Source organism: Cydia splendana, chromosome 14 (genome assembly GCF_910591565.1).
Source record: "Cydia splendana chromosome 14, ilCydSple1.2, whole genome shotgun sequence".
NCBI lineage: Eukaryota > Metazoa > Arthropoda > Insecta > Lepidoptera > Tortricidae > Cydia > Cydia splendana.
The window spans coordinates 1955426-1980775 of record NC_085973.1 but is presented as its reverse complement, the minus strand read 5'-3'; the positions used below and the strand labels follow the sequence as shown (position 1 = coordinate 1980775).

The following is a 25350-nucleotide window of genomic DNA, read 5'->3' as shown; positions in this document are numbered from 1 at the left end:
TGAAAAAATGTGCTTATTGTCGGTTGTCAATAAGACGCTATTTCCATAAAGGTTCAATTTGAAATCAACCTCAACGACAACCGACAATGTGGTACCTTTTAGTTGTAAACGTCACATTTAGGTACCTACCTACTAAAAGCAGGAAACGATAATATGTGACGTCCCACGGGTAAAGGTACCTTATGGCGGTTGGCGCTTACGCTATTATTAACGCCGCTCCAATATTATTGCGGCGCTATGCGACGTAAGCGCCAGCCACCATAAGGTACCTTTTGCCGTGGAACGTCACATATAAAGTGAGGATTACTCATTAATACTTATTATAAAATGTAAACTAAATTTTGTCGTTAATTATATTCATTGATCGAATGCTAATAAGCAATCGTTTTGGCATACTTTTACGGAGTCGTCTCCTTTTCGGTACAGAATGGCCGAAAATGTATGGTCATTAAACTTACGAACGTGTCGCGATAAGTAACGAAGTCAATTAAGTGTAAGAACAAATACAGTTTATAACAGTGGTGGGCAAAGTACGGCCCGCGGGCCAGGTCCGGCCCGCGAAAGGATTTATCTGGCCCGCCGCCGGTCATTTAAAAAAATGTATAATATGGCCAGCAATATAATAAAAATACATTTTTGCTGTAAATCTGGCCCTCCTCTGAAATTCCTTCAAGTTTTGGCCCCTCATGAAGAAAGTTTGCCCACCATTGGTTTATAAGATACTTATAATATAAAGTTTATTGCGTTCTTACTTAGGTGTATATGCATTAATAAAATACTGTTTGCATGAATTAATGAAAATATACCTACCTCGCTATTTCTTGCTAAACTCTTTAAGACATGTTCAAATCTTCTATTTCTAATATGTATAAGTTCTTAATATGTATAAGTTTGTAAAATGTAGGTAAGTACCTACTACCTAGTCCAATCATTGTACTGAGACTACTGAGTAGGGGAAGCTGTTCTACCCCGGACAGTTTATTCTTTTATGAATTTTAGAAAAAAAACTAAAGGCTGCAGAATTATTGTTTATCCGAATATTATAAGATACATTAATAAACTATCTAATACGATATAAAATTTAAAGATTAGTTTATTTATTTTGATGGGATACGTTGACGAAAAAAAAGGGAAAAGTGTCCAAGGAACAACACCCTAATGTACCTTGTTCATTTCCCGTTGTACCTCGGACATGATAATTTTAATTAATACATTTATAATATAATCATAGAAATAATATTTATATATGAAATCACAGATATTTTTAGCATATTTACGCCATTGAATAGATTTTTCTAGTACAAATTAGTACCTTAGAAAAATATACTTAGCAATGGTCATTTTTTGTTTTTGCCTAAAACATTTTAGGCATCCTTTCTAAGATTGATTACGTGGTGACTTATAACGCAGATAACTGATAATTAAAAATACGGTAAATATGAACCCTTAAGTTTAAAAAAAATATTTACAGTAGTAGCAAGTATGGGACGGGCCAAGGTACCGACATATTTTCGTTGTCCGAGGTACAACAAAGCAACTTTTTGGGCAAGTAAGCTTCGTAATAGCACTTCCATTTGAGATTAGGCTGAAATTATCCCACCATCGAGTAGCTAATTAACTTAACCTTAACTTATTATTTTGAGTTTTATTATCTATTAGCAAAACATGAAATAATGATCCTTGATGTAAGGTTCGAAATACTGATTTTTCGCAACACAACTTATATTTTAATTTTTTTCTCGAATTACCGGCCGCTCTCAAGTTTCGTTGATAACTTGTTTTTTATACTTAATAATAACGTTTCAAATAATATAAATGAAATATTTCAATAACCGTGGCAATGTGGAAATATTGCCATCTGTCCGAGGTAAAACTACGTCCAAGGTACAACAGTTTCGCCTACTATATACTGCCCACCCCAGTCACCCCAAGAGAACTTTTTGACCCAAATGTTAATAATTCATCACCCCACTTCACTGCGTTTAAAGTATTTTTAATTAAGGAAAATAAAAGATTATCAATTTACCATTTTGTCACTATCTATTTAGAGGTTCTATTATTCTAGAGCAGTGGTGGGCAAAGTACGGCCCGCGGGCCAAGTGCGGCCCGCGAAAGGATTTATCTGGCCCGCCGCCGGTCGTTTAAAAAAATGTATAATATGGCCAGCAATATAACATTCATTCATGTTTTGGCCCCTCATGAAGAAAGTTTGCCCACCACTGTTCTAGAGGTTTGTAGAAGTTTAGTTTCAAGTTTATTTTAATGTAATTTATTAATTTAATGATTTAGTATGTTTAGGTTTAAGTTTTAATTTCTAATAGGATTAGTTGTATTGATTGGTTTATGTAATATGTATTTGGATTATTGAATAAATAAACTGTTACGTTTGTAGAATAGTAGGTATTAAATATGCCTATTAGCCTTAGGGCATCATATAGCATATAGCCTATTAAGATCTATCTCTTGAGTAGGTAGGTATTTGAAAGATGAACTTAGGTACTTATCTAAAACTTTTTGTTTCAGTTGTGAAGAATTAGGAAAAGGATCATTTAACTTAGACATAAATCAAGTACTTAATTAAAAGACGAAAAATTACAGGTCAACGACTAACAAGCAAAATTAATCATCCGTAACATTACATTCATCTTCGTATCCATTTCCAATGACCAAGGAACAATGAGAGAGATCAGCGCGTGGGCAAATGGGCGTGTGCACCCGCCTTTACTGTCATAAGGTTTTAAGTCAATGAAGGTCCCTTTTGGTTGGGACTTTGTGCGATCCAGCCTACGCTTCCGGAGTTTTGCATAATCTTCGGTCTTTACGCGTCACTGGAGATTCGCTTATACGGAACGAAAATTGTCTATGGCTTGTTGACTTTTTTGGGTTAAGATAGAGATAAAGGTATCTAGAGTAGATAATTCCAAGGCTACCATGAGATAAACCGTATGCGAAATCGGTTTTTAGGGTTCCATACCCAAAGGGTATAAACGGGACCCTATTACTAAGACTCCGCTGTCCGTCCGTTTGTCTGTCTGTCACCAAGCTGTAACTCATGAACCGTGAATACCGTGATAGACAGTTGAAATTTTCACAGATGATGTATTTCTGTTGCCGCTATTACAGCAAATAATAAAAACGGAATAAAATAAATATTTAACCCTTTTCCAGGCATAGTACCACTAGAATTTAAACTTTAGCATTCCGATTTAAGATTCAAATTAGATTGCACTTTCGGGAAATTTGTCTTGTCTTCAAATGAATCATTAAAGCTGGATTCATTGGAATATATTTGGATTTTTCGGGAAAACCTTGTAGATTGGTGCGGCCTGGAAAAGGGTTAAGTGGGGCTCCCATACAACAAACGTGATATTTTTACCGGCTTTTTGCGCAATGGTACAGAACCCTTCGTGCGCGAGTCCGACTCGCACTTGGCCGGTTTTTTATTTTATTTATATCTTTTCAATAAGTACGTTTGAGTTGATAAGAGTCTGTTTATAATTTTGGTCAGTACATTAAAAGTAATGTTTACCCGAATTTGGTCAATTAATGCATCGTTAAATTTTATTTTCCTTTAAGTGCAAATGATTGGACATGCCTTACTATGCTTGGAAGCCGTTTACGATTTGTTTAACGCTTTAATTGATTTCAATGTTTTTGATTACTTGCATTTTATTACAGTACTTGACTTAAGTGATTGCATAGGGGTTAAAGTAAATAAACTGATGCTATAAGTAAAAGAGCTAGACAAGAATAGTGTGCAAAATAAAACTGAAAACATAACGATAACAATTAAAATTTATTACAATTAGAAAATAAATAAATCTCAAAAGAAGAATCTCGTATAAAAATATATTAATTAATATGGCAATAAAACTTATACCTAATCAGAAAGCAGTCCATCACAAAACACTTCACGTCACGCGAACGTTCTCTCCATGTATGTATCATAGTCAAACTCCGCAAGAAACGTCTCGAAGGGAGATAGAGAATCCTCCGCGCATTCCGACCGGCTTTCCATCTCTGCTGAAAACTCCGATAAATCCGAGCAAAGCGGGGAAGCCCAAGGGTCTTGAGGAGTAGGCTCTTCACTGGAATCCCTAAGCGCGGCTGAGAGAGCTGTTATATACTTCATAGCCAGTCGCAAAGTTGTGATCTTGGTTAACTTCTCGCATGGTACTGGTGTTCCAGTGATGGCCGCAGCAGGAACGGCCTGTCTTAAGGTCTCGAAGGCTCGGTTGATCTCCCGCATGCGACTCCTCTCCCTTGCGTTGGCGGTTTTTCTCCTGTATTTGCTGAGGGGTTGCGGCGCCCGGCGCGCGCGCGGCTCGCGGGAGCGCGCGGCGCGCGGCCGCAGCTGGTACTTGTCGTGGTCGGGCATGGAGTGCGACTGCCGCCTGCGACTGGAGCCGCAAGCGCCGCCCGCGCCCGAATTCCGCTCGAAAAATACGCTCACTCCGCCTACTCGCCCCGCTTCGTTCAAGTACAATCGCTCGGATAATTGCTTAAACGCTGAATGGGCTCGATTTATCACTATCTTCTAGAATCTCGTCTTGCATTGTGCAATTCATATCCTTGATGAAATGACACTGTTAACGTTTGATAAATGACAAAACTCTGAATATATTTAAACACAATACAGTACAAATCTACGTGTATGTTTTCTGGGTTAATATTACAAACAGTATAAATTTAGACATTTAACTACTTACTTAGTCATAACATTCGTAAAATCGTGATGAATATGCTATGCGTCATCTCATTACTCCGTCATTCATCGATTTAGCGTCACTAAAATTTAAGGCGCTTTAGCACCCGAGCGTACTTAGTTACAATGAATGAACGATCACAAGCAGGCATTAAGTAAGGCAAATATTGCTGATCAGATTAGCATATTGATCCAGCATTTCCGTTCCTCGGCCTCCGCTGATTGTGTGCCGACCTTGCAACTTCTGTTTCGTGTGGGCTAGTAAATGTTAAGCGTAGGCTTTTAGTGCTGTGATTATGTAATGGACACTTTTAGAAAACAACCTCATGAGTTGTCTAATTGACAATTCTTAAGTAGATAAATTAGTTATAAATAATATGGTTAAACCTTAATTATTTTAAAATGCATTCTTGCACCTTAATTAAACTTAAAATAAATATGGAGTACCTATATTCTGGCACAGTCACTTTGTCAGTAGTAAAAGCAGCCAAATTTAAATAAATTAAATGTAGTCGCGAGTGGTTAAAAAAATTAGAATTTCGCGCCTTTTTTTCCTACTGACAAGTTGGGTGTGTTTCAGTATAAAGTATTTAAAGTACACCTGTACACAATGGGCCAGCGCCGGCCAGTCCAAGGGACGCAGCCATGCGGTAAAATGAGATAGCAATATCACTTGCTCCCTCTAACGCATAAATGCGTCCCCGTACAGTTTAGGTAGACCACAAAACAAAAGTTTTTTTATTGGCTGATTGCGAGGAAGCCCAAAACAAGGAATCAAATTTAAATAAAAAAAAACAGAGGCACGTTGATAAAAATTCAAAACCTTAACGAAATTAGTAACTGATAAAATATTAATAAAATAATTTCTTACGCGAATATCACAGCAATGGAAGCAGGTTGTCAACTGTTGCTATATTTGGACAAAAGGCGCTTGTTGCTATATATGAAGGAAGCATGTGACAACTTTTTGCAAAATTTGAATGACAAGTCAGCCCGTTTCCCGCCATTTCGGTACCTGCTTGAGATCGACGTTATGGATGTTATTGATTTAGTTCCTGATGTCGGAAAATTTCTTTTGAAAGAACCGTTGAAATTACAGCAAAGATTCAATGAAATTCTATTTGCTTGTCTGCAAAACGTCAATAATTACACTCATGGTATAGAATTTCCTCAAGTTGCGGTTACGTTGAGGTTGAAAAGCGTACCTACTGTTTTATTGCACACTAATCCGCGTAATTTCTCAGGGTTAGTGTATTTCCGAGGGCTTCTTCTAGCTATTTCGAAACCTGCAAGCTATGCCTACCATACAGTTTGGTCTTGCCCCGAAGAGTGTGAAGGGAGCGAAGTAATTTTACAATACATACCGAAAGTACCGCCAAAATGCTACGTCTGCAAAAGTGTTCTCTTCGAAAACAGCGGTTTGAAGCGATGCGGCGAAAAGGTGATTGCTACCTTTCTGTTAAAAGGACAAATGCTTACAAAACAGTTTTGGATCCTAGACGATTTGATCCCTAAACTAAAACTAGGATCAATTTACGATATTTATGGAGTAATACTGAAAAAGATTACATCAATCTGGTCAATAGAGGAAGTTCTGCCTTTGGCAGCTCCGGTGACTATTCCGATACATTCAGACATCGCGAAATTGTACAGGTCTTGTAATGGGATACCGTGGTCGTTCATATACTGCCTCGCCTCAAGTTTAGGGCTGAATGTCTGTCCTTTAAACACATTCATGGAGCTAAAGATCAGCCTTCTGCTAAGCCTGGCCAGTGTGAAAGCGAACGCGTTGAACTCTTCTAAGATTATTCACGTTCTCGTCGCAAATTTCGATACCAGATACGCTGGAGAAATTATGGCGCATGCTGCAAAACTTGCTGATCGATCAGTCTTCTTAGGGACATCTAATACAACTGTCTCAACCGCTCTGACAGCAAGCTCTGGAGGAGTCTGTGTAATGCCTTTACCGCTACACTCATACAATCAAAAGCAGACTTCTGCTATTTTAACTGCAATCGAGAGCGCAGAGATTTCAACGGAAACCTGCAAAACAGACTTACGAAGCGCAATATGGGCGCAGGGAATGGATTTCAAGAAGATTATACTCTTCAATGTAGCGAACGTTTTCGGGACGGTTTGCCAAGGCGATTTAGGACAATACACTGATGAAGTTGTAGACATGATGCTGCAAAGGGCTGTAGAGCCGGAAGAAATTAGCGAGGAGGAAATCAAAGCTCATAAAGACTTAGCGTCATATTTGGATATAGTAGCAGGTGTGAAAGTGAGTCTGGATGACCACACTGAGAGGCTCTTAAGGAACTATATGCTAGCGGCCCGTAGAGAGATGCCTAAAGGAGTTTCAGTTGGGAATATGGGAGCTTTAGTTCTGACATGTCTGACATCGGCTAGGTTATGTGGAAGAGCTGTAGCCAATATTAATGATGCAGTATTTGCTATCTGGCTTCACGTCAGTGGCAGCCCCGAGCCAAGGATCGCACCAGACGAGTATTTACGACCTCCTTCGGATGTGAAGAGATTGTCAAAAACAATAGACGGCTTTAAAAATTGGTTGGAACAGTTTACATGTAGCATGATGGAGATTTTGTAACATTTTCCTTGTCTGTCAAGGGTGTCAAGACTGTATAATTTAATTGTTTTTATTGTTTAGATTATTACTTTAGGTATGATGTTCCATTGTATCTTCTATTTCCTGTTAAAGGTTGTATAAATTATTATAATTCAAATAAAATAGATATTTAAGTAATAAATGTTGTATATTAAGTCCTACAGCAGCACCCACCAAAGTTTAACATTAATAAAATACAAATAAGTTCAAAATACAAAAACATTTAGTTGGCACACTTAATAAGAAACTCTTTCATTTATTTAGAGCACTAGAAAAGCACCTGTTATTAAGTAATAAGTAGATAGATAATCATTTGAAGTAACAAAATCAACTACAGTACTATAACTAACTTTAATTACATTTATAGTACCTATGTATTTAATTTTATACAATTAGCAGATATTATTGCACAAAACACATAGAATTTTTTTTTTAAGATTCAGTTTTATATTAAATTTCTCTTCCTCAGTCTACATTTACTAACTCTACATTTTTATTCTGCTAAGAAACTGTAATCAATGCTGGACTTTTTCATCAATTCTTTATGCATGTTTAACTGCGCAGTCAAATATGAATGATTTTTCCTTAGCTTCAGACTTTCTTCAATTAGTGATTTCAGTTTTTCATCATCTTGTATATTTGGTACTTGGATACAATGGTTCGATACTGGCTCACCAATTTTGAAATCTCTCTTCTGGAATGATACCACACTATAGGGCAAGTTAGCTATATCATCCGCATCACTGCTCAGAAGACTTATAGTGTTCCACATACAATTGGTCAACTCATCTATTGCTGTTGTCAAGTCTAGATTTAATTTGTCTGTGGTATCAGCAGCATTAGAAATAATATCAGCAATCTTTGCAAGCTCTGTGTTCAGATCTATGAGCTTTAACACAAATGGTTGATGGCGCATTTCATGTAAGATTTTACATCTAAGTTTCAAGCATTCATAGGAAAGCTTTATGATGTCAGTGCACTGTTTTTCTTTACATCTTTGGTCGGTGAAGAATTCACTCTTTTTGAAGTGCACATATGTTTTCAAAGTGTCCATGAGTATTGTTTGAAAGTTGTTTTTGGAAACAAAGTTGTTGATGTCTGTGGTTAGAACTTCGTTACTGCGTCTTGTTGCAGATTGTAGTCTTACCGAGAGCTGATTCCATGCTAGTTGCAATTTGGTTATTTTCTCAGACCGGTCATCAACATCTTTAAATATCTTGTCGAAGCCACCCAGGTAATTGACCCCAGTACCAGTTTCTCTGAGCCGCTCAATGTGTTTTTTACCAGTCTCTGTCATTTTTGTAACAACATCCAACTTATCTGCTAACTTTCCTATGCATTTGTCAACTTTATTATGGTTCAAAAGTAGCAGTTTGCTTCCATGTTTAAAGGATTCTGCCCGTACAAATAGTCCATTTATTAAAGATTCATACATTTCCACTTGAGACATTACAAAATATACACTATTCCGGTACAAATTCTGGCTGTTCTTAAAATTATACATTGCCTTTTGATTTTCCTTAAGAGACCTTTGTACAGCCTTAGGCACTATTGGTTCAATGACATCTTTTATCATGATAGTTTTATCATACAGATAAATCATGTTATTACATGAATCATTCCAATAATTAACAACTAATTCATCATCCCCAAGGTCAAGAAAACTTTTAGGAGAGATCAAGATTTGGGTTTCTTTAGAAACTTTAGTATCACCCTCTAGGTATTTTTTTAATGTTGATATGTTGGTTTTGTCATCAATTTCATAGGCATGTTGTGAGATAGTAGACACTGAAAATACCTTTATTATCTTTTTAGACAGAATTTCTTGTAACAGATCAAATATCACAATTTTACTGCCTGCCGTTGCTTGTTCAGCGGGGATGTTAAATGTTACTTTTGACGGGGTATCTCTTCCTCTCAACCTTGGCTCCCACTCTAAAGCAACTCTCAACCACTTTTCTAGCAGCGCTTTAAGGGGTTTAGATATAAAACTTTCAGGAAATAATTCATTTGAATATTCAATGTCTCCATGGTATGTTTCATACACACTTATGTTATCATGTGCCTTCTTTTTGACATGTGGTATCCATTGTACAGGTGCCAAGTATGGTAGAAAAGGTCTTATACCACAAATCACTTCAAACGCAATTAAACCCATTGACCAGAAATCAACAGAGTTGCTGTATGTTTTGCTGGAGAATAATTCCGGAGCTAGGTATTGTAAGGTGCCTACAAAACTAGCACACACCGAGTTTGAGTCTATTTCTTTAGCGTATCCAAGATCAATTAGTTTGTAGACTACTTTCTTTTGAGCTTGAGGGCCTATGTTTTGCTTCCCTGGACTGTCAATGATTTGCATAACAATGTTCTCAGGTTTCAAGTCTCGATGCGTGATTTTATTGCCGTGAAGAAACTGCATGGCATTCCTGATGTCGCCGAGTATTTGTCTCACTTGTACCTCTTTCAGGCCAGAACAGAACTCCGCTTTATTAAGGAGCTGGCGGAGGTCACCGCCACTGCAATACTCCATGCACAGGATGGGCAGTCGCGAAGGATTCATTCGTTCCAAGCCGCTGACAAATTCTGGCGGTAATTCTTTCGTACTCACAATATTCACGTTGTCCGATTTCTGCAACATTTCCACCTCCTTGGTCCATCGCTCCCTGTGTTTCTCGGTAAGTTCGTCGCTCCATTTGCATGTTTTTATGGCCAGCTTTTCGTCAGTTCTGTTGTGCCTCCAAAGGACAACGACACCAAAACTTCCGGATCCTAAAACCCGGTCCTTTGTCCAATCACCAATAAAAACTAGATCGTTCATTTTCACTTACACGAGATATAGGGAAGTACACGAAACTAGAACACAAGTAGCATGCTGTTTCCTATAAAAATAGGTCTTCACCGCTTTTAAAGTGCAAAAATAACTCTGGTCTCATCAAAAACTGATAAACTTTACGCATACGATTTAGGCAAGATACTTTATAGGAGACTAATAAGGCTCAATGTTTATTAAAATTATCTAGGCTAAGATGCAAAGAATAATCAATTAATTATGTTACCAAACTTTCCAAGCTCTGTCAAATTAGTAATGAGGCATAGTAAATTATTACACTCTAATAAACAAAAGAATAGAATTTCCTATGACTAACTTTGCGCAATTGCAAATCTTGCACTATAAAACACCTTAATGACATTGATGTCACAAAAATAAACTTCTCAAAACAAACTTATTTTTTCACTTCTTTCAAATATGTCAGCCAGCTGATGTTCACGCTTGGAAGGGAATTCAGGCAAATTTGACCTTATTCTCACCGGATTCTCAGAAAATGACTGATTTTTAACCGCATACTTGATATTGTTTAAAATGTGCGTTTCTGCTTACGCAGTTTCTTTTGACATACAAAAAAATTTGCTTATGAAAAATCATTATTATTTTGAAAAAGAAAAGAATTTAACATAGAATTAACATTTATTTTGAATAACATTTAAAATCCCATAAATTTAGGGCTATATCTATGTATATCATCAAACGTGTAACTAAAAAGCAGAATAATTTAGGATCGCTATTCGCATTATTCTAGAATACCAAAAAATAAAAAAGAACATTTTCTCTCTATCCAACATTGTTTGATGACGAGAAAACATTTCATGTTTTCATTTTGCTTCTTTTTAATGGACTAATTTAATTAAAATGTAAATGAATTCTGTGCGTGGCATTTCGATGTGATATTTGGGTGACTAGTTACGACGGTATTTACCTAAACATGCTCAACCTAGAGAAAACTTGTCGAACGTGCATGAAAAGCTGTGAAATATTAATAGACCTCAATGAGCCTTTGAAGTCGGAAAATGAGAAATGTCCTTCGCTGTCCGAGATTTTGGAAGTCTGTACGGCTACGCAGGTAATATTAGCTTCGTCAGCAATGTTTAACATTCATAATGTTTGATCATTATGTAAGATATTAATTAAAAAGCCATTATTTCAGGTATCTAAAGAGGACGGGTTTCCGCAAAAATTATGCGAGGAATGTGTCAAAGCACTTCAGTTTACCTACGCCTTTCGAATGCAAGTGCTTAATACCTATGAAGAGTTCAGGAAAATAATTGAAGCACAAGCAAATGTAAAAAATGAGGGAATTGAGGTAGAACTCAAGACCGAAAGCCAATTCGATTATGATTTTAGTTACGACGATTTTCTACTCGACGACTTTCCCAAACATGAGACTGAAGACAAAACTTACGAGTGTAGCATATGCAACAAGCAGTATACTAATGAAAAAAGGTTTATTAACCATTTAAAAATACATAGAGAACCCGAATCTCCTTGTCCTGTATGTACGAAAACTTTTCAGAAGCAATCTTCCCTGAACCGCCATTTAGCAAAACACTGCAAGTGTAATATATGCCTTAATTACTTTGAAACCGAAAAGTTACTATTAGAACATATGACCGCTCATGTAGACGTTGAGATAAAGACTGAACAAGAAGATCTGTACAAATGTTCCGAATGTGATGTAGCATATACTAAACAGAGATCATTAGCTATGCATATGAAAAAACATAAAGGCAAGGGGAAAAAGGAGAAAAGTTTCTACTGTGATGTTTGCGGAAAGCAATTTGGCTTGAAGACATTGCTTCGGAGACACATGAAGTTGCATAGCGAAGAACGGCCATATCAGTGCCTGAAGTGTAATAAGAGTTACTCGAGGCATGACCAGTATACTGAGCATATGAATAGACATAACGGAATCAAACCTAATGTGTGTCCGCATTGTAGTAAAGGTAATTTTTTTATTTAATTCTGTTTGATTTTAAATATTTTTGGTCAGTAAAAGTATCTTTCTATTAAAATTCTAGTAAAATTCATCAAATGGTAAAAGCATGGTATAATAATATACTCTGCCTGGTACTCTCTTCCCGTCTTTTCATGGTCACGTGACTGACACAAGTCTACGTCATCATGCGACAGCGCTATATGATAATATGCGATAGCACTATATAAAGTGGCAATGTTATTGTGACGTAGTCTTGTGTCACTCTGGGAAGAGAAAACCATGTTTTATTAGACTATGGGTAAAAGCACCTTTTACGATTTACCAAGCTTTAGCTATACCAAGTTTACCATTATTATCAAAAAGTTTGAATTTATTTGTAACTTGATAAATGGCAAAAAAGAACTAAAATCTATTGTATATACTGGGACTTACAGTAAATAACTGAAAAAAAAAATTGCTATGTGTGTGTTATGTTTAGTAATAGTAATAGTACTTATAGCCTTTATTTCATGCATTTTTGTTATTTTTACACTTTCATTGTTTTTTAAGTTTTTTATTTTATTTTTTTTTATAGGACAATTTTACACAGATCAATCTAGTCCCACGGTAAGCTCAATAAGGCTTGTGTTGTGGGTACTAGACGACAATATATATAATACATAATTATATATAAATACTTATATACATAGAAAACATCCATAACTCAGGAACAAATACTTGTGATAAACACACAAATGAATGCCCTTACCAGGATTCGAACCCGGGACCTCTGCTTCGTAGGCAGTGTCACTACCGACTAGGCTAGGAGGCCGTTAATATATTTATTTGCATGTCGCGTGTGCGGAAAAGGCGTCCCCCAGTTTTTCCCATTCCTTCCTATTCTGTGCTGTTCTCCACCAGTATCTGTCGAAATTTCGTAGCTCATCTCTCCATCTTGTTTTCTCGTGTTGTGTTGTGTTTGTTTTCTTTGTTTGTTGTTTTTTTTTTGTTTTCTTGGTGTGTCTATTAGTGTGTTATGTTTAGTTTTCTCGGTGTTATGTTTAGTTGCCTAATTCAAGGAAGTTGAAAAATCCAACAAAAGCCTAAATGTAGTATAGGGTGCAGTCCGTGACAGGTCTACAGTATATTGGCAGCCTCGGCACGTAAAATTCAATAAAAATCTATTGCTGGCTTGCTTTGCTAAAGCTTTAATCTTATGAAATTTATATGTATGTTAGTCTTTAAAGTATATTGTTTAATATGGGCCTGGCCTTGTTGTCAAAATCAATATTTATGAATGTAATTTTTTTCAGTTCATTGTCACGAAAATAATTTCAAAATCTATGCCCATGTTTTTGAAAATCTCTCCTTTTCAGCATTCAGCCAACTCTGCAGCCTTAAAGACCACATCCGCACACACACCGGTGAGACTCCATATCTCTGCTCTGAGTGTGGCAAGGGCTTCAATAACAGCTCTAATCTGCGGCAACACATGATCAGGCACACCGGGCTTAAGCCTTTCGCGTGTAACTTGTGCCCAAAGAGATTTTCAACTAAAGGTGAGTCGTAATAACAGAACTTCCGTGAGACACAGACAGAGTGACCCGTTCTTAATATATTTAAAGGTGAGTTGGTTGGTTTGCAATTCAGTGTGGCTACCACCAGTTTGGCTCTGACATACACGCTATCGAGAACGTAACTTACTTTCTTTGCATCTCGCTCGTACTCGATTTTGACAGCTCTTTATCTGTGTGTTTGTGTGTGTAGGGTGTCTTTAGTTTAATATGTAACTGTGTGTCTGTCTGTGGCATCTTGGCTCCACAATTAAGTGCAACTTTTTTCAAATTGATTTGATAGTATTGAGCTGTCCAGATTCTCCAGATGGTTCTTAGGGTGGTATTCCATCTGTCGCAATATCTTCGTCCAATCTCATTGCGTCTCACTCTCTCATTAAGCAAAATGTGAGACAAAAAACACATTGGACAAAGAAATTGGACAGGTGGAATAGATATGTTTCCACTCACTAGATGGCGCTGTTTTACTTGTACATTTGCAAAGGACTATGCGTCAAAATGGTCCCAAAACCAACACAGTTGAAAGATAGGTCATTAGATAGGTATTTCTCTATACTTCATTTCGTTCTATGGGCACCAAGCCGAATTCCATTGCAGAACTGAGATATTGGTATTTTAGTCAAAATGTCGTCACCCTTATTACCTAGGCAATAGAGTCCACCGCCGGGCGAGCGCGGCAAATCATTTCGGTGTGCTCGCCCAGCGGTGCGCAAACATCTACCCTGCAGCAATTAATTTACTTACTTGGACTCTATTGCCTAGGTAATAAGGGTGACGACATTTTGGTTAAAATACCAATATCACAGTTCTGCAATGGAATTCCGCTTGGTGCCCATAGAACAAAATGAAGTATATAGAAATACCTATCTAATGACCTTACTTTCTCTTCTGTTGGCGTTGGGTCCAGGCTCCATACAAAGTTGCCCATGGTCCTTTCCAGGTCAAATGACGTGTCACATCGGCACGCACACCGGGGTCCATCCATACAAATGCGACGAGTGCGGCGCCGCCTTCACCAAACCCACCTCGTTGAAGAAACACAAGCTGATTCATCTGGGCATCAAACCCTTCGCTTGCGATACCTGCAGCATGCGGTACAGTCACCTGCAATAATATGTTACTCTTCGAAGGCCGCAAAAATATGTGACACACTCTTATGGCTCTACAAATAAGATCGTGTCAGACATTTTTGTGGCCTTCGTTTTGTAACATATTATTCCTGGTGACTGTACGTGTAACCAGAGTAATTTATTGTAAGAGTTTGTAAATAATGAGAAAATCGTGCTTCGAATTTCAAAAGTTAATATGTATAAGGGATTAGTAACTTCTGATCGTCAATATAGTTGAAGTCTGCATGTCTCAGTCAGTGATGTTGCTAGATAACTTCACTGCGAACAAAATGAATAAATTATATGTTGTTTTCAGATTCTCGTGCAAAGACCACCTCAAACGCCACTACCGCATTCACACTGGCGAGAAACCTTACAAGTGCAAGTACTGCGACCGAGCCTTCACGCAGAGCAACGATTTGGCCAAGCACACGCGTATGCACGTCGGACAGAATATTTACCAGTAAGTAACAATGTTGGACTACTGCCTTGAGGTACTCCATAGTAAGTAGATTATTGAGTTAGAGGTAACAAACCATGTCGAATGCTTTTGTACGGTCCACAAATACAATACATTTTACCTTTAATTTATATCATTTAGGTTAGGGTTACGACTTAAATTCTGTATAATTATGAAATATACTATAAACTACGTTGACAAGAATGTAAATATATTTTTATCCCACAGATGCACCCAATGCGACATGCGCTTCCGTCTCCTCAGCGAGTTGAAACAGCATTACCCCTCACACTACATCCCCAACGGGGAGCCCCTCCCCCTCCCCCTACCCAAGGAGTCCTTGGACGTGCTCAAACCGTGTGAAGAAAACAAGGAAGGCACTATCACTATCACCTTCAGCAGCAACGGGATGGACAAGGATGGGTTGCATGGGAACATTACTATTGACATTACACCGCAAAATTAGAGTAAAAATTTAACAAATGTGGCGTTCCATGCCTAAAGAGTCCTTATGCTTCATGTGCATAAGGACCCTACTCAGATGGAAAACCACAAATTATTTTGGGTTCAAATCCTGGCTCGTACCAATGAGTTTTTAGGAACTTATGTACGAAATATCATTTGATATTTACCACTAGCTTTTCGATGAAGGAAAAGCATCGTGAGGAAACCTGCATACACCTGCGAAGAAATTCAAAGGTCTATGTGAAGTCCCCAATCCGCATTGGGCTAGCGTGGGGACTATAGCCCAAGGCCTCTCACGCAGGAGAGGAGGCCTGTGCCCAGCAGTGGGACGTATATAGGCTGAATTATTATATTATTATTATTATGTTATTATAACAACGCTATAATTTGCAGTGACTCTGAAGCAGGGATGTTGCGGATGCAAATTTTTTGACATCCGCGGATGCGGATGCGGATGCGGATATTTAAAGGCTCACATGCTCGGATGCGGATGTCATTTTTAGTCTTTTTTTATTTAAAAAAAACGAAACGTTCAGTATTTGAGTAAGAATATAGGTGCGTTATATTTAATAAACAGTAACTTGGCCGACTTTTCTGGATCTAGACGATTTCGTTATAGGTAATGACGAAATTACCTAGCACTTACGGCGCCGCTAAGACGTTCCTGTACCGACTTATTCGACATCCGCATAAGCTCCGCATCGATTATATGCGGATGCGGATTGTAATAGTAGACAATTGTATAGGTGGAATACCACCCTAACAACGAACTTAGTCCATTACCATAAGGTTTTAAATCGCAAAACGAGGAAAAACTGTGTTTATTATCATAATTAGTAAGTTAAATACTGCCTTCATGTAGGGTAAATTGTCAATTATACTGGCCACCGGCTAATAACTGGCCACCCTAAACTAAAAATGAATTCTATTCACCTATAAACAGAATTTTTAGTATAAGGTTTCAATAACTAGCCACCTTTCAATAACTAGCCACATTATAACTAAAATAAATTATGTTTATTGGTGAATAGAATTCATTTTTAGTTTAGGGTGGCCAGTAACTAAACAGTGGCCATTAATTGACGAATTACCCTACAAGGCAGGAATAAAAATGCCTTATAAAAATCTCACTAGACTAAGACATTGGCTTTACTTAATTAAGTCAGTTTTAAACGATTTTTAAATGTTTTGGTAGGTAACAGTACAAAAGTGTTTTATAAATTTATCTACACGATTTGGTGATAGATTAGGATATGTTTAACCGTCCTAAGTCATTAAAATTTATCGCATTTCTTTAAAACTAAAAAAAAACCATATTGATGTGGATATTATGTCAAAATTTGCATGCGTAAAGATATATTATTTATTTGGTTTTATAATATAGAACCTAATAAAGAAAATTTTAGAAAATTGCTCATATTCAGTATAATCTGTATAATATATTTTGCATTAAAACGCTGTAAGCGTTATTTTGTTATAAATATTAGTTTATTGCATATAAATTTAATGATTTAAAACTATATGTACCTACATATTATATACCTGTATTAAGTTATATTTAATTAAGAAATTTGTACACAAGTTAATGAAATACACATAATTTTGTGTCAAATATTGTAGCTGCTAATTTGACAGCTAAAGTAGATGGCGCTGTCCGTTTTATGGTAATTCGTTTGCCAAGCATTAGCGTATCACAAATGTGGCCTTATAGCGTCATCTATTTCCATTGACTTAATTGCGATTACACTTCTTGGAAATGTTTGAACTCTACTCGTTTGGTAAATTGTAACCGTAGCCTACGCACATTTGAAACTCCATTGGTGACATTGCCGCTCTCAAACGGGGCGCCACTAGCACAGACAGTTAACAAACCACCTTGATGCGTCAATGTCATATTTATTCGTAACTAATAATCTGTGAATGCTTGTCAAAATACTGTTTACGGCATAGTATACTCGTACATATTCGTACATTCTATGGTTTACAGTTTGTGCTAGTGCTGCACTCTGGCGGCAGACTATATTTACTAATACCTACTCCCTATTAATCTTTGCAACTTTTAACATCGACTTCTACTTCTTAAGTATTTAATACGTAAAACGTGGCGCTATTATTTATAAGTTTAGGTCCACTACATACTAGCGTCTCCCGAGCGTCAGCGTCTAGTCAACTCACATTTATAGATGGGTCCTATCGCGAATTTATTTTATTACCTTTGTTTACCGACGTTTCGACATAGGTTTCACTGGTCGTGGTCGCGGTTAACTGATGTCCCAGCAAAATGTCAAAACAGAGGTTAGTGAAACTCATGAATCTAGTATATAACTGGATCTGGCATGAAGGGTGGGGGGAAGTGACCGAACAGGATAGTGTTATGTATGTCTCAGTAGGAGTAGCAGTGAAAGAGCTATTATTGTTTGTCCTTGTCACAGTCTCACATTTTATTTGTTCCCCACCGTAAATTTAGTATGGATTATGGCGGGAAACAAATAAATTCGACCAATCATAGTTTCGCATTGCGTATGTTTTGTCCCTCACGGAGGCACGCGTATACCACTTCTATAGGACCCTACCTTCTATGGTGAAACCTGTGTCGAAACGTCGGTAAATAAAGGTAATAAAATAAATTCGATAGACCCGTCTATAAATGTGAGTTATTATGTGTTCAAAACGCGAAAGTTTTAAATATTATGTCTAGTCAACTCTATGGTTGACGCCATATTTCATAGCGCTTACTAGACGCCGACGCTCAAAAGACGCTCTAGTGTGCGGTGGCCCTTAGATGTAACTATTAGGTGTTTTAATTTAGATATTTACCTGTATGAGGCTTTCCATGTCATTGTGTTAGTTTTCATAATTTTAGAGGAGTTTGGGTACAAATATTTATTTAGTTCCAATGCATTTAGTTCATGTACAAAGTATTATAATATTACACTATTTTGTTTCAGTCCATGTGTTTTTATTATAAACCCCTTTAGAAAAATATTTCTTGACTGTAGAACTCTTGATTGGGTATACCCAATTCATTATAGCTATGTCAAAAACGGTTAGGAAAACGGGCGTCTTTCCTAAGAGCAATACACCGATTTTTTACTGAGACTTTAGGGTTCTGTAGTTAAATTGGAACCCTTATAATTTCGCCATGACTTTCTGTCTGTCCGAGGCTTTTCTCCGTGATCGTTAGTGCTAGAAAGCTGCAATTTGGCATTTGGATATATAAATCGATCAATCCGGAAAAAGTGCAGGTAGAATTAAATCTAAAAAAGGTTTAATTACTGGATTTCATAAAGTAATATCAAAATTAGTAATTAAACTTTTATTTGCGTATCTATAGGCCGATACGGGTACCTAGCTAAGCTCTTCCATGAGTCACTCAATGTGTGTATTTAGTTTTCGCGCCTGCTGAAATTTATTAGCAATTGTTAATAAAATGTTGGCCTATGCAAGAGAAATGGATGGAGTAGTAGTCTGTTCGAGAAACGGAAAATGGTGAAAAATAGAGATAATACTCCTAAAATCACGTGTGATACCTCACTAGATTCGTAATGATGTCTAGAAAAATGTATTCGAAGCGTGTATTAGCACACAAAAAATATCAAAAGTTATAATCAAAAAAAGGGGGACAAAAGTAGATATTTTTTATATCCCTAATATCTCAAAAAGTATGAATTTTTAAGAAACCAAATTTAATAATATAAAAGAGGAGGATATTTCCAATCAAACATTCCATACCTGCAGAACTGTATCTCCATTATTTATACTTTTTATTCAACGCTGAACACAGCCCTCCGGGCCTCATTTTCGAGAAACGGGCGCGGCGTGGAAAAGCGATTACGTACATTAAATATAATTTTAAAGGTATTAAATATTCATTGAAAAATTTTAAAAATATATGGTGTATTTAAAACATGTCATGTTTTTTTTTTAATTACTTAAGACTTCATTTAAGCAGTATTATTTTATGGTAGAGTTTTTAACATTTATATAAGAAGATCAATAAATTACCATCTTAATATAGTTCTTAAAGTTATTTTATCAACAAGTTAGGCAATTGTTAATGAACAAAATTTTCTCGAAATTCCTTCTTTATTGAAAACGCAAAAAAATGTATAAATAACTATTGTAAAATTTCCTCGCTTTCTAGAGCCCTTCTCATATACATGCTTAATAAGATCACATTATAAAAGTTTTAATAAAGTTAATACTTTGCTTAAAAGAAGTTTTAGAATAACATAGAAAATTGACGAAAAACGAAAAATCAAGGTAAAATTGTAAAATATAAAACAATATTATAACGAAACTATTAATTTTTTCAGAACTTTTATAACGTGATCTTATTAAACATGTATATGAGAAGGGCTCTAGAAAGCGAGTAAATTTTACAATAGTTATTTATACGTTTTTTTTCGTTTACAATAAAGAAGGAATATCGAGAAAATTTTGTTCATTAACACTTGCCTAACTTGTTGAAAAAAATAACTTTAAGATAAATTTCTTCAAGTATTACATTTGTTGACATGTTTTAAATACACCATATATTTATAAATTTTTCAATGAATATTTAATACCTTTAAAATTATATTTAATGTTACGTAAACGGTTTTCACGCCGCGCGCGTTTCTCGAAAATGAGGCGCGGAGGGCTGTGTTCAGCGTTGAATAAAAAGTATAAATAATGGAGATACAGTTCTGGAAGTATGGAATGTTTAATTGGAAATATCCTCCTCTTTTATAATATTAATTTTGGTTTCTTAAATATTAAGACTTTTTGAGATATTTGGGAAATATGAAAATTCTACTTTTTTCTCCCTTTTTTTGTTAATAACTTTTGATATTTTTTGTGTGCTAAAATACACGCTTCGAATACATTTTCTACACATCATTACGAATCTAATGAGGTATCACACGTATTTTTAGGAGTGTTACCTCTATTTTTCACCGTTTTCCGTTTCTCGAACAGACTATATAGGTACTGTGTGATAATGATTGTGCGTTTTTTTCCAAAATGTCAGTATCCAGACAGGAAAAAGGGGACTACGTTTGTACGGAGAAAGCGTGGTCCACTATCTTCTTAAGGTAGAAAATATAGTCTGGCAAACCCATTTTGTCAGTAGAAAAAGGCGTGAAATTGAAAGTTACTACCCTACTACGCGCCTAACTAACTAACTAACTAATATGGCTCAGCGATCCAAAGAGGATCTTGGCCTCCGAAACGAGAGCACGCCACTTTTCCCGATCCTGCGCCGTTTCCTGCCAATTATCGGCTTGAAGCTGACGCAGATCCGCCTCCACACTGTCTCCCCAGCAGCATTTGGGCCGACCTACGGGCGGCCACCAGTCGGTCTTCCCAGGCAAAGAGAATGAAATCACTACGTTTTCCCAGGTACGCCCTCTTGGCAGCCCGATCCTCTCCCATTCTTAATAGGTGACCGAACCAGCGAAGTCTGTGGGATTTCGTTTCGCCGATGATATTGGGTCCGGCCACCAACTCCTCGATTTCGGCGTTCTTCCGTATCCTCCACGTGCCGTTGTCTCTCTTGATCTTCGCGCCTACATTTTTTAAATTTACCGCATTTTTCTACTGACGGAAATTATGTGCCAAACTATATTTTGGTACTTTATACTAAAGAAAATAATATTGGCACACACCTGTGCCCTGTTTATCAAAAGCTTGTAACTTGTAATACAAGTGGGAGTCCCTTTTGACAGCTTTTGTTAGAAAGGGACTTCCACTTGTATTACAAGTTACAAGCTTTTGATAAACAGGGCACTGGTCTACCTGCTGTTGTTTACTGTTGCAAGAACTATCTGGACATCTCTGCGAAATCGGTTGCACAAAATGTAATCGCTGTCATTTTAACAGGAAAATATTAAGCAGACATTGGTTCGTTGGATCCGTTGAAATCTAACTAAACTTGCATCATATTGTTTAAGACACCAGTCTTATCTTTTGCCTTTTGGTCGGTAACATATGCATAACATAACGACTAAACGCACGTAATATGCAAATGTGCAAACCCCAGTTGTTGCAATTTATTGAAAATTAGGCTTGACAGAACTATCTACCGTAGAAAACTCTATCTTCGCCCGAAGTAAATAGATATAAATTTAATGGAAATTGACAATAAATAGAACTGTGTAAAAAGCATTTTAACGTAAAAAAAATAAAACCTAAAATTCCCTAACCTAAACTTTTGCCACCCGTCTCCAACGTACTGGCCCTCTAATCTAAGAAGAATACTGCTTGTGGTAATTTCATTTCAGTCACACAAAAATTTACATACTATAATTCACATTTTACACACTCAATTGTATGGAATCTAAGTATGATTCGAAGTTCCAGTTTCATAACTTCAGCAGCTTGTGTGTGTTGCTGTCATACTTACAATAAAATAAATCATACAGTGTTGACTACGCAACGGAACCTAGTCAAATATTTCGCACCTTCACACGATCACGTACCGTACCACCAAGTCAAGAATCCATTGAAGTAAGCGTAGTGGTGGGCAAGTGGTAGGGCTATTGTGGTGTCGCGCCGCGCGGTCAACGCGCGCGAGTTAACGTTCTTATTTTAAATTTGGAACTTGGAATTCGTAAGGTGAGTGTTTGTTTTAAATTTTGTTTTTTTATATTTCTTTTTTGAATGTGGCCAGTGTTTAATTTAAAGTTCGATAAAAAAGTTAAAGGGCGTTTAAAACTTATAATGGTGAAACTAAAAGTTGACTAATAGTTTCGGAAACAACTAAATTTGAAATAAAAGTCTAAAAAATATAGTTAATGATTAGGCAATAATGATCTAGTCAGTTGCAGATTGGAAAATAAACCTAGACTTAAGTGGGCGGCATTTTTTACCAGATATTTCATTTAGATTTAGCAAAACCTGCAGATCTAGAAATCAGTTACGCAAATAATTGCTCACTTAAATAGTGAAATATCTACTAATATAATTGCATCGTTTTATACGGTTAATTACAGGTTAACAATATATAATTTTCGGGAAACTTCCGATTGCGAAATATAATCTAAGAAAATTATGACTGTGTTTGCATGCAAACATTTAACAATTACAGAGTTAATTATGTATAGGTTCGTTAGAGTCAGTGCGGAAAGAGAATGAGTCGTGGAATCTATGGGGCCCAATCTTCGAGCATTTAATAACTGGAGTCGCCTTTAGGAGCTTACTTATCCCTCTGCCGAAAAACTTGCACAATTGTGCACTTTTGTATGGACTGTTATGGCTATTTGTACGTTACGTACAAATCATGTAGAAATAGCAATACATTTGACGTCCCCTCCCCGCGAAAATCGGCAGACTGTACAGAAAACGATACAGTACAGAAAATTACAGCCACGACGTCTCCAGTTACTAAATGCTCTAAGGGCCCAATACATTCCACGACTCTTCTCTTTCCGCACAGACTCTACCGATGTTGTACGCTTGTTAGCAGTTACTATAAAAAGCTCGAATCTCGTAATGTCATGTCATTTTATGTCTCGTAATGATTGCAGTACATTGCTGCTCGATTAATTTTCAAAAATTAATTACAAGGTCATAATTAAGTGTAACTTAAAAAATCTTCTTAATTAATTATTACGCGGATAAATTCTATATCTTTAATTTATCGCTTGTATTGGATTTACATCACTATCACTACATCTTATAAAACAAAGTCCCCCGCCTCGTCTGTTTGTGTGTTTGTATGTTAGCGATAAACTCAAAAACTACTGAACGGATTTTCATGCGATTTTCACCTATCGATAGAGTGATTCTTGAGGAAGGTTTAGATGTATAATTTGTTAACCCGTGCGAAGCCGGGGCGGGTCGCTAGTCTACTGTAATACCTACTTATAATTAAAAAAACTAGCGACCCGCCCCGGCTTCGCACGGGTTAACAAATTTAATTATACCTACACCTAAACTTTCCGCAAGAATCGCCATCGATAGGTGGAAACCGTCTAAAAATCCGTTCAGTAGTTTTTGAGTTTATCGCGAACATACAAACACACAAACACACAGACAGACGATGATGCGGGGGACTTTGTTTTATAAGGTGTAGTAATAATCGTTTTTTAACTAATTTCAGTTTTACTGCGAATTTGTAAGTACTTGTGATAATACCGAAAGTATATCATAATATCCTGATATACATATCAAACGTATGAATTTGGCAGTAGGTAGGAAAAGGTGCGAAATTCAAATTCGTATTGGAAGTTGACCCTTCGCGTGTACAGTCAACTGTAAAAATAATGGGTGTAGAAACTTACTCAAAAATATGTCCCATACTTCCTAGCTATGGGACATATTTTTGAGATGATTTGTACACCCATATTTTTACAGTTGAATGTACATTATCAATATTTTCCGGCTTTTTCTACTGAAAAAACTATGGCTAGTCACACTAATTAGGCACTAACTTAAAAGGAAATGTGGTAAATTTGAATTTTATTGTCTGAATGTGGCGCGTAAGACATTACAGATAGTTTATTATTGTTCGGAATGTTTGCTATTAAATCTAACAGGCCAATTCGGACGTACACTGACATCAGAATGATGTCTAAATAAATAAATATTATAGGACAATTTTACACAGATCGACCTAGTCCCACAGTAAGTTCAATAAGGCTTGTGTTGTGGGTACTAGACGACGATATATGTATGTATATAATATACACATACTTATATACATAGAAAACATCCATAATTCAGGAACAAATATTTGTGATGAACACTATTAAATGCCCTTACCAGGAGGATTTGAACCCAGGACCTCCTGCTTCGTAATGAATGCTAATTGAGTCTATTTATTTATTCCGTGTTTCTATTATTAGTGGCCAACGAAGCCTGCGTTCCAGATTTCTTAAATATATTTATTTAGGATTTAGGTAAGGTGCAGCGGGTCATTTTCGACTGCGGGTTAATTTCAACTACTTAATCGAAATATCTTCCATGTTTTACGTTATTAACTAGAGTCACACACAACACACACACAGCACATCTTTTTCGCTATAGCTATCGCTGCACCTTTTACATACAATATTACTAGTATTTATATGTCATAATGTCTCTTTGGTATGACGACATCAAAAGAACAGCTGGATCAAAATGGGTACAAAGGGCATAAAATAGATCAGAATGGCAAAAATTGAAGGAGGCCTACATCTCAAAGACTGAAAAGGGCTAAAAAGAAAGAAGAAAGAAGAAAGAAGAAGAATGTCTCTTAAAAATAAATAAAATTATTATTTCTATTTAGTAATCGCGCATTTCGCTCGCCTGCAATAATATGTTACACACAACGAAGGCAGCAAAAATATCTGACACGATCTTATTTGTAGAGCCATAAAAGCGTGTCATATATTTTTGCGGCCTTCGAAGAGTAACATATTTATGCAGGTGACTGTACATATCTTGGTGAGAGCGAGACGCACGATAACAAAATGACATCATTCCGATGTTAGTGCACGTTCGAATGGGCCTGTAAGTTAATGATGAATAATTAGTTTCATTATCTGTGTTTATACACTTTATACTGAAAGGAAACTTGTGCGTTAATTTACGTTTCCGTGTTTTAGTGAATCTAGATCTACGAATAATATGTTGTATAATACCTATGTAATATAATACTTACCTACTTTAAAAATGGAAATTGAAAAGTTTCGACTA

General features: G+C 36.5%; 4 protein-coding genes across 4 annotated transcripts; 2 read left to right on the top strand and 2 right to left on the bottom strand.

The window, feature by feature from the left end:
* Positions 1 to 3777: 3777 nt before the first annotated feature.
* LOC134796844 (helix-loop-helix protein delilah-like) lies at positions 3778 to 4627 on the bottom strand. Its single transcript, XM_063769055.1, has one exon. It carries the CDS (start codon positions 4376 to 4378, stop codon positions 3917 to 3919), a length of 462 nt encoding a protein of 153 aa, XP_063625125.1. The 5' UTR covers positions 4379 to 4627; the 3' UTR covers positions 3778 to 3916.
* Positions 4628 to 5541: 914 nt separating this feature from the next.
* Positions 5542 to 7313, top strand: LOC134796935 (uncharacterized). The gene has a single exon (XM_063769129.1). It carries the CDS (start codon positions 5592 to 5594, stop codon positions 7311 to 7313), a length of 1722 nt encoding a protein of 573 aa, XP_063625199.1. The 5' UTR covers positions 5542 to 5591.
* Positions 7314 to 7760: 447 nt separating this feature from the next.
* LOC134797026 (inhibitor of nuclear factor kappa-B kinase subunit beta) lies at positions 7761 to 10317 on the bottom strand. The gene has a single exon (XM_063769228.1). The coding sequence runs from the start codon at positions 10147 to 10149 to the stop codon at positions 7825 to 7827; it is 2325 nt and encodes a 774-aa protein (XP_063625298.1). The 5' UTR covers positions 10150 to 10317; the 3' UTR covers positions 7761 to 7824.
* A 628-nt stretch (positions 10318 to 10945) lies between these two features.
* LOC134797025 (gastrula zinc finger protein XlCGF57.1-like) lies at positions 10946 to 15718 on the top strand. The gene is made up of 6 exons (XM_063769227.1): positions 10946 to 11230; positions 11315 to 12110; positions 13459 to 13641; positions 14597 to 14750; positions 15082 to 15228; positions 15454 to 15718. Exons 1-6 carry the CDS (start codon positions 11093 to 11095, stop codon positions 15689 to 15691), a joined length of 1656 nt encoding a protein of 551 aa, XP_063625297.1. The 5' UTR covers positions 10946 to 11092; the 3' UTR covers positions 15692 to 15718.
* Positions 15719 to 25350: the final 9632 nt, after the last annotated feature.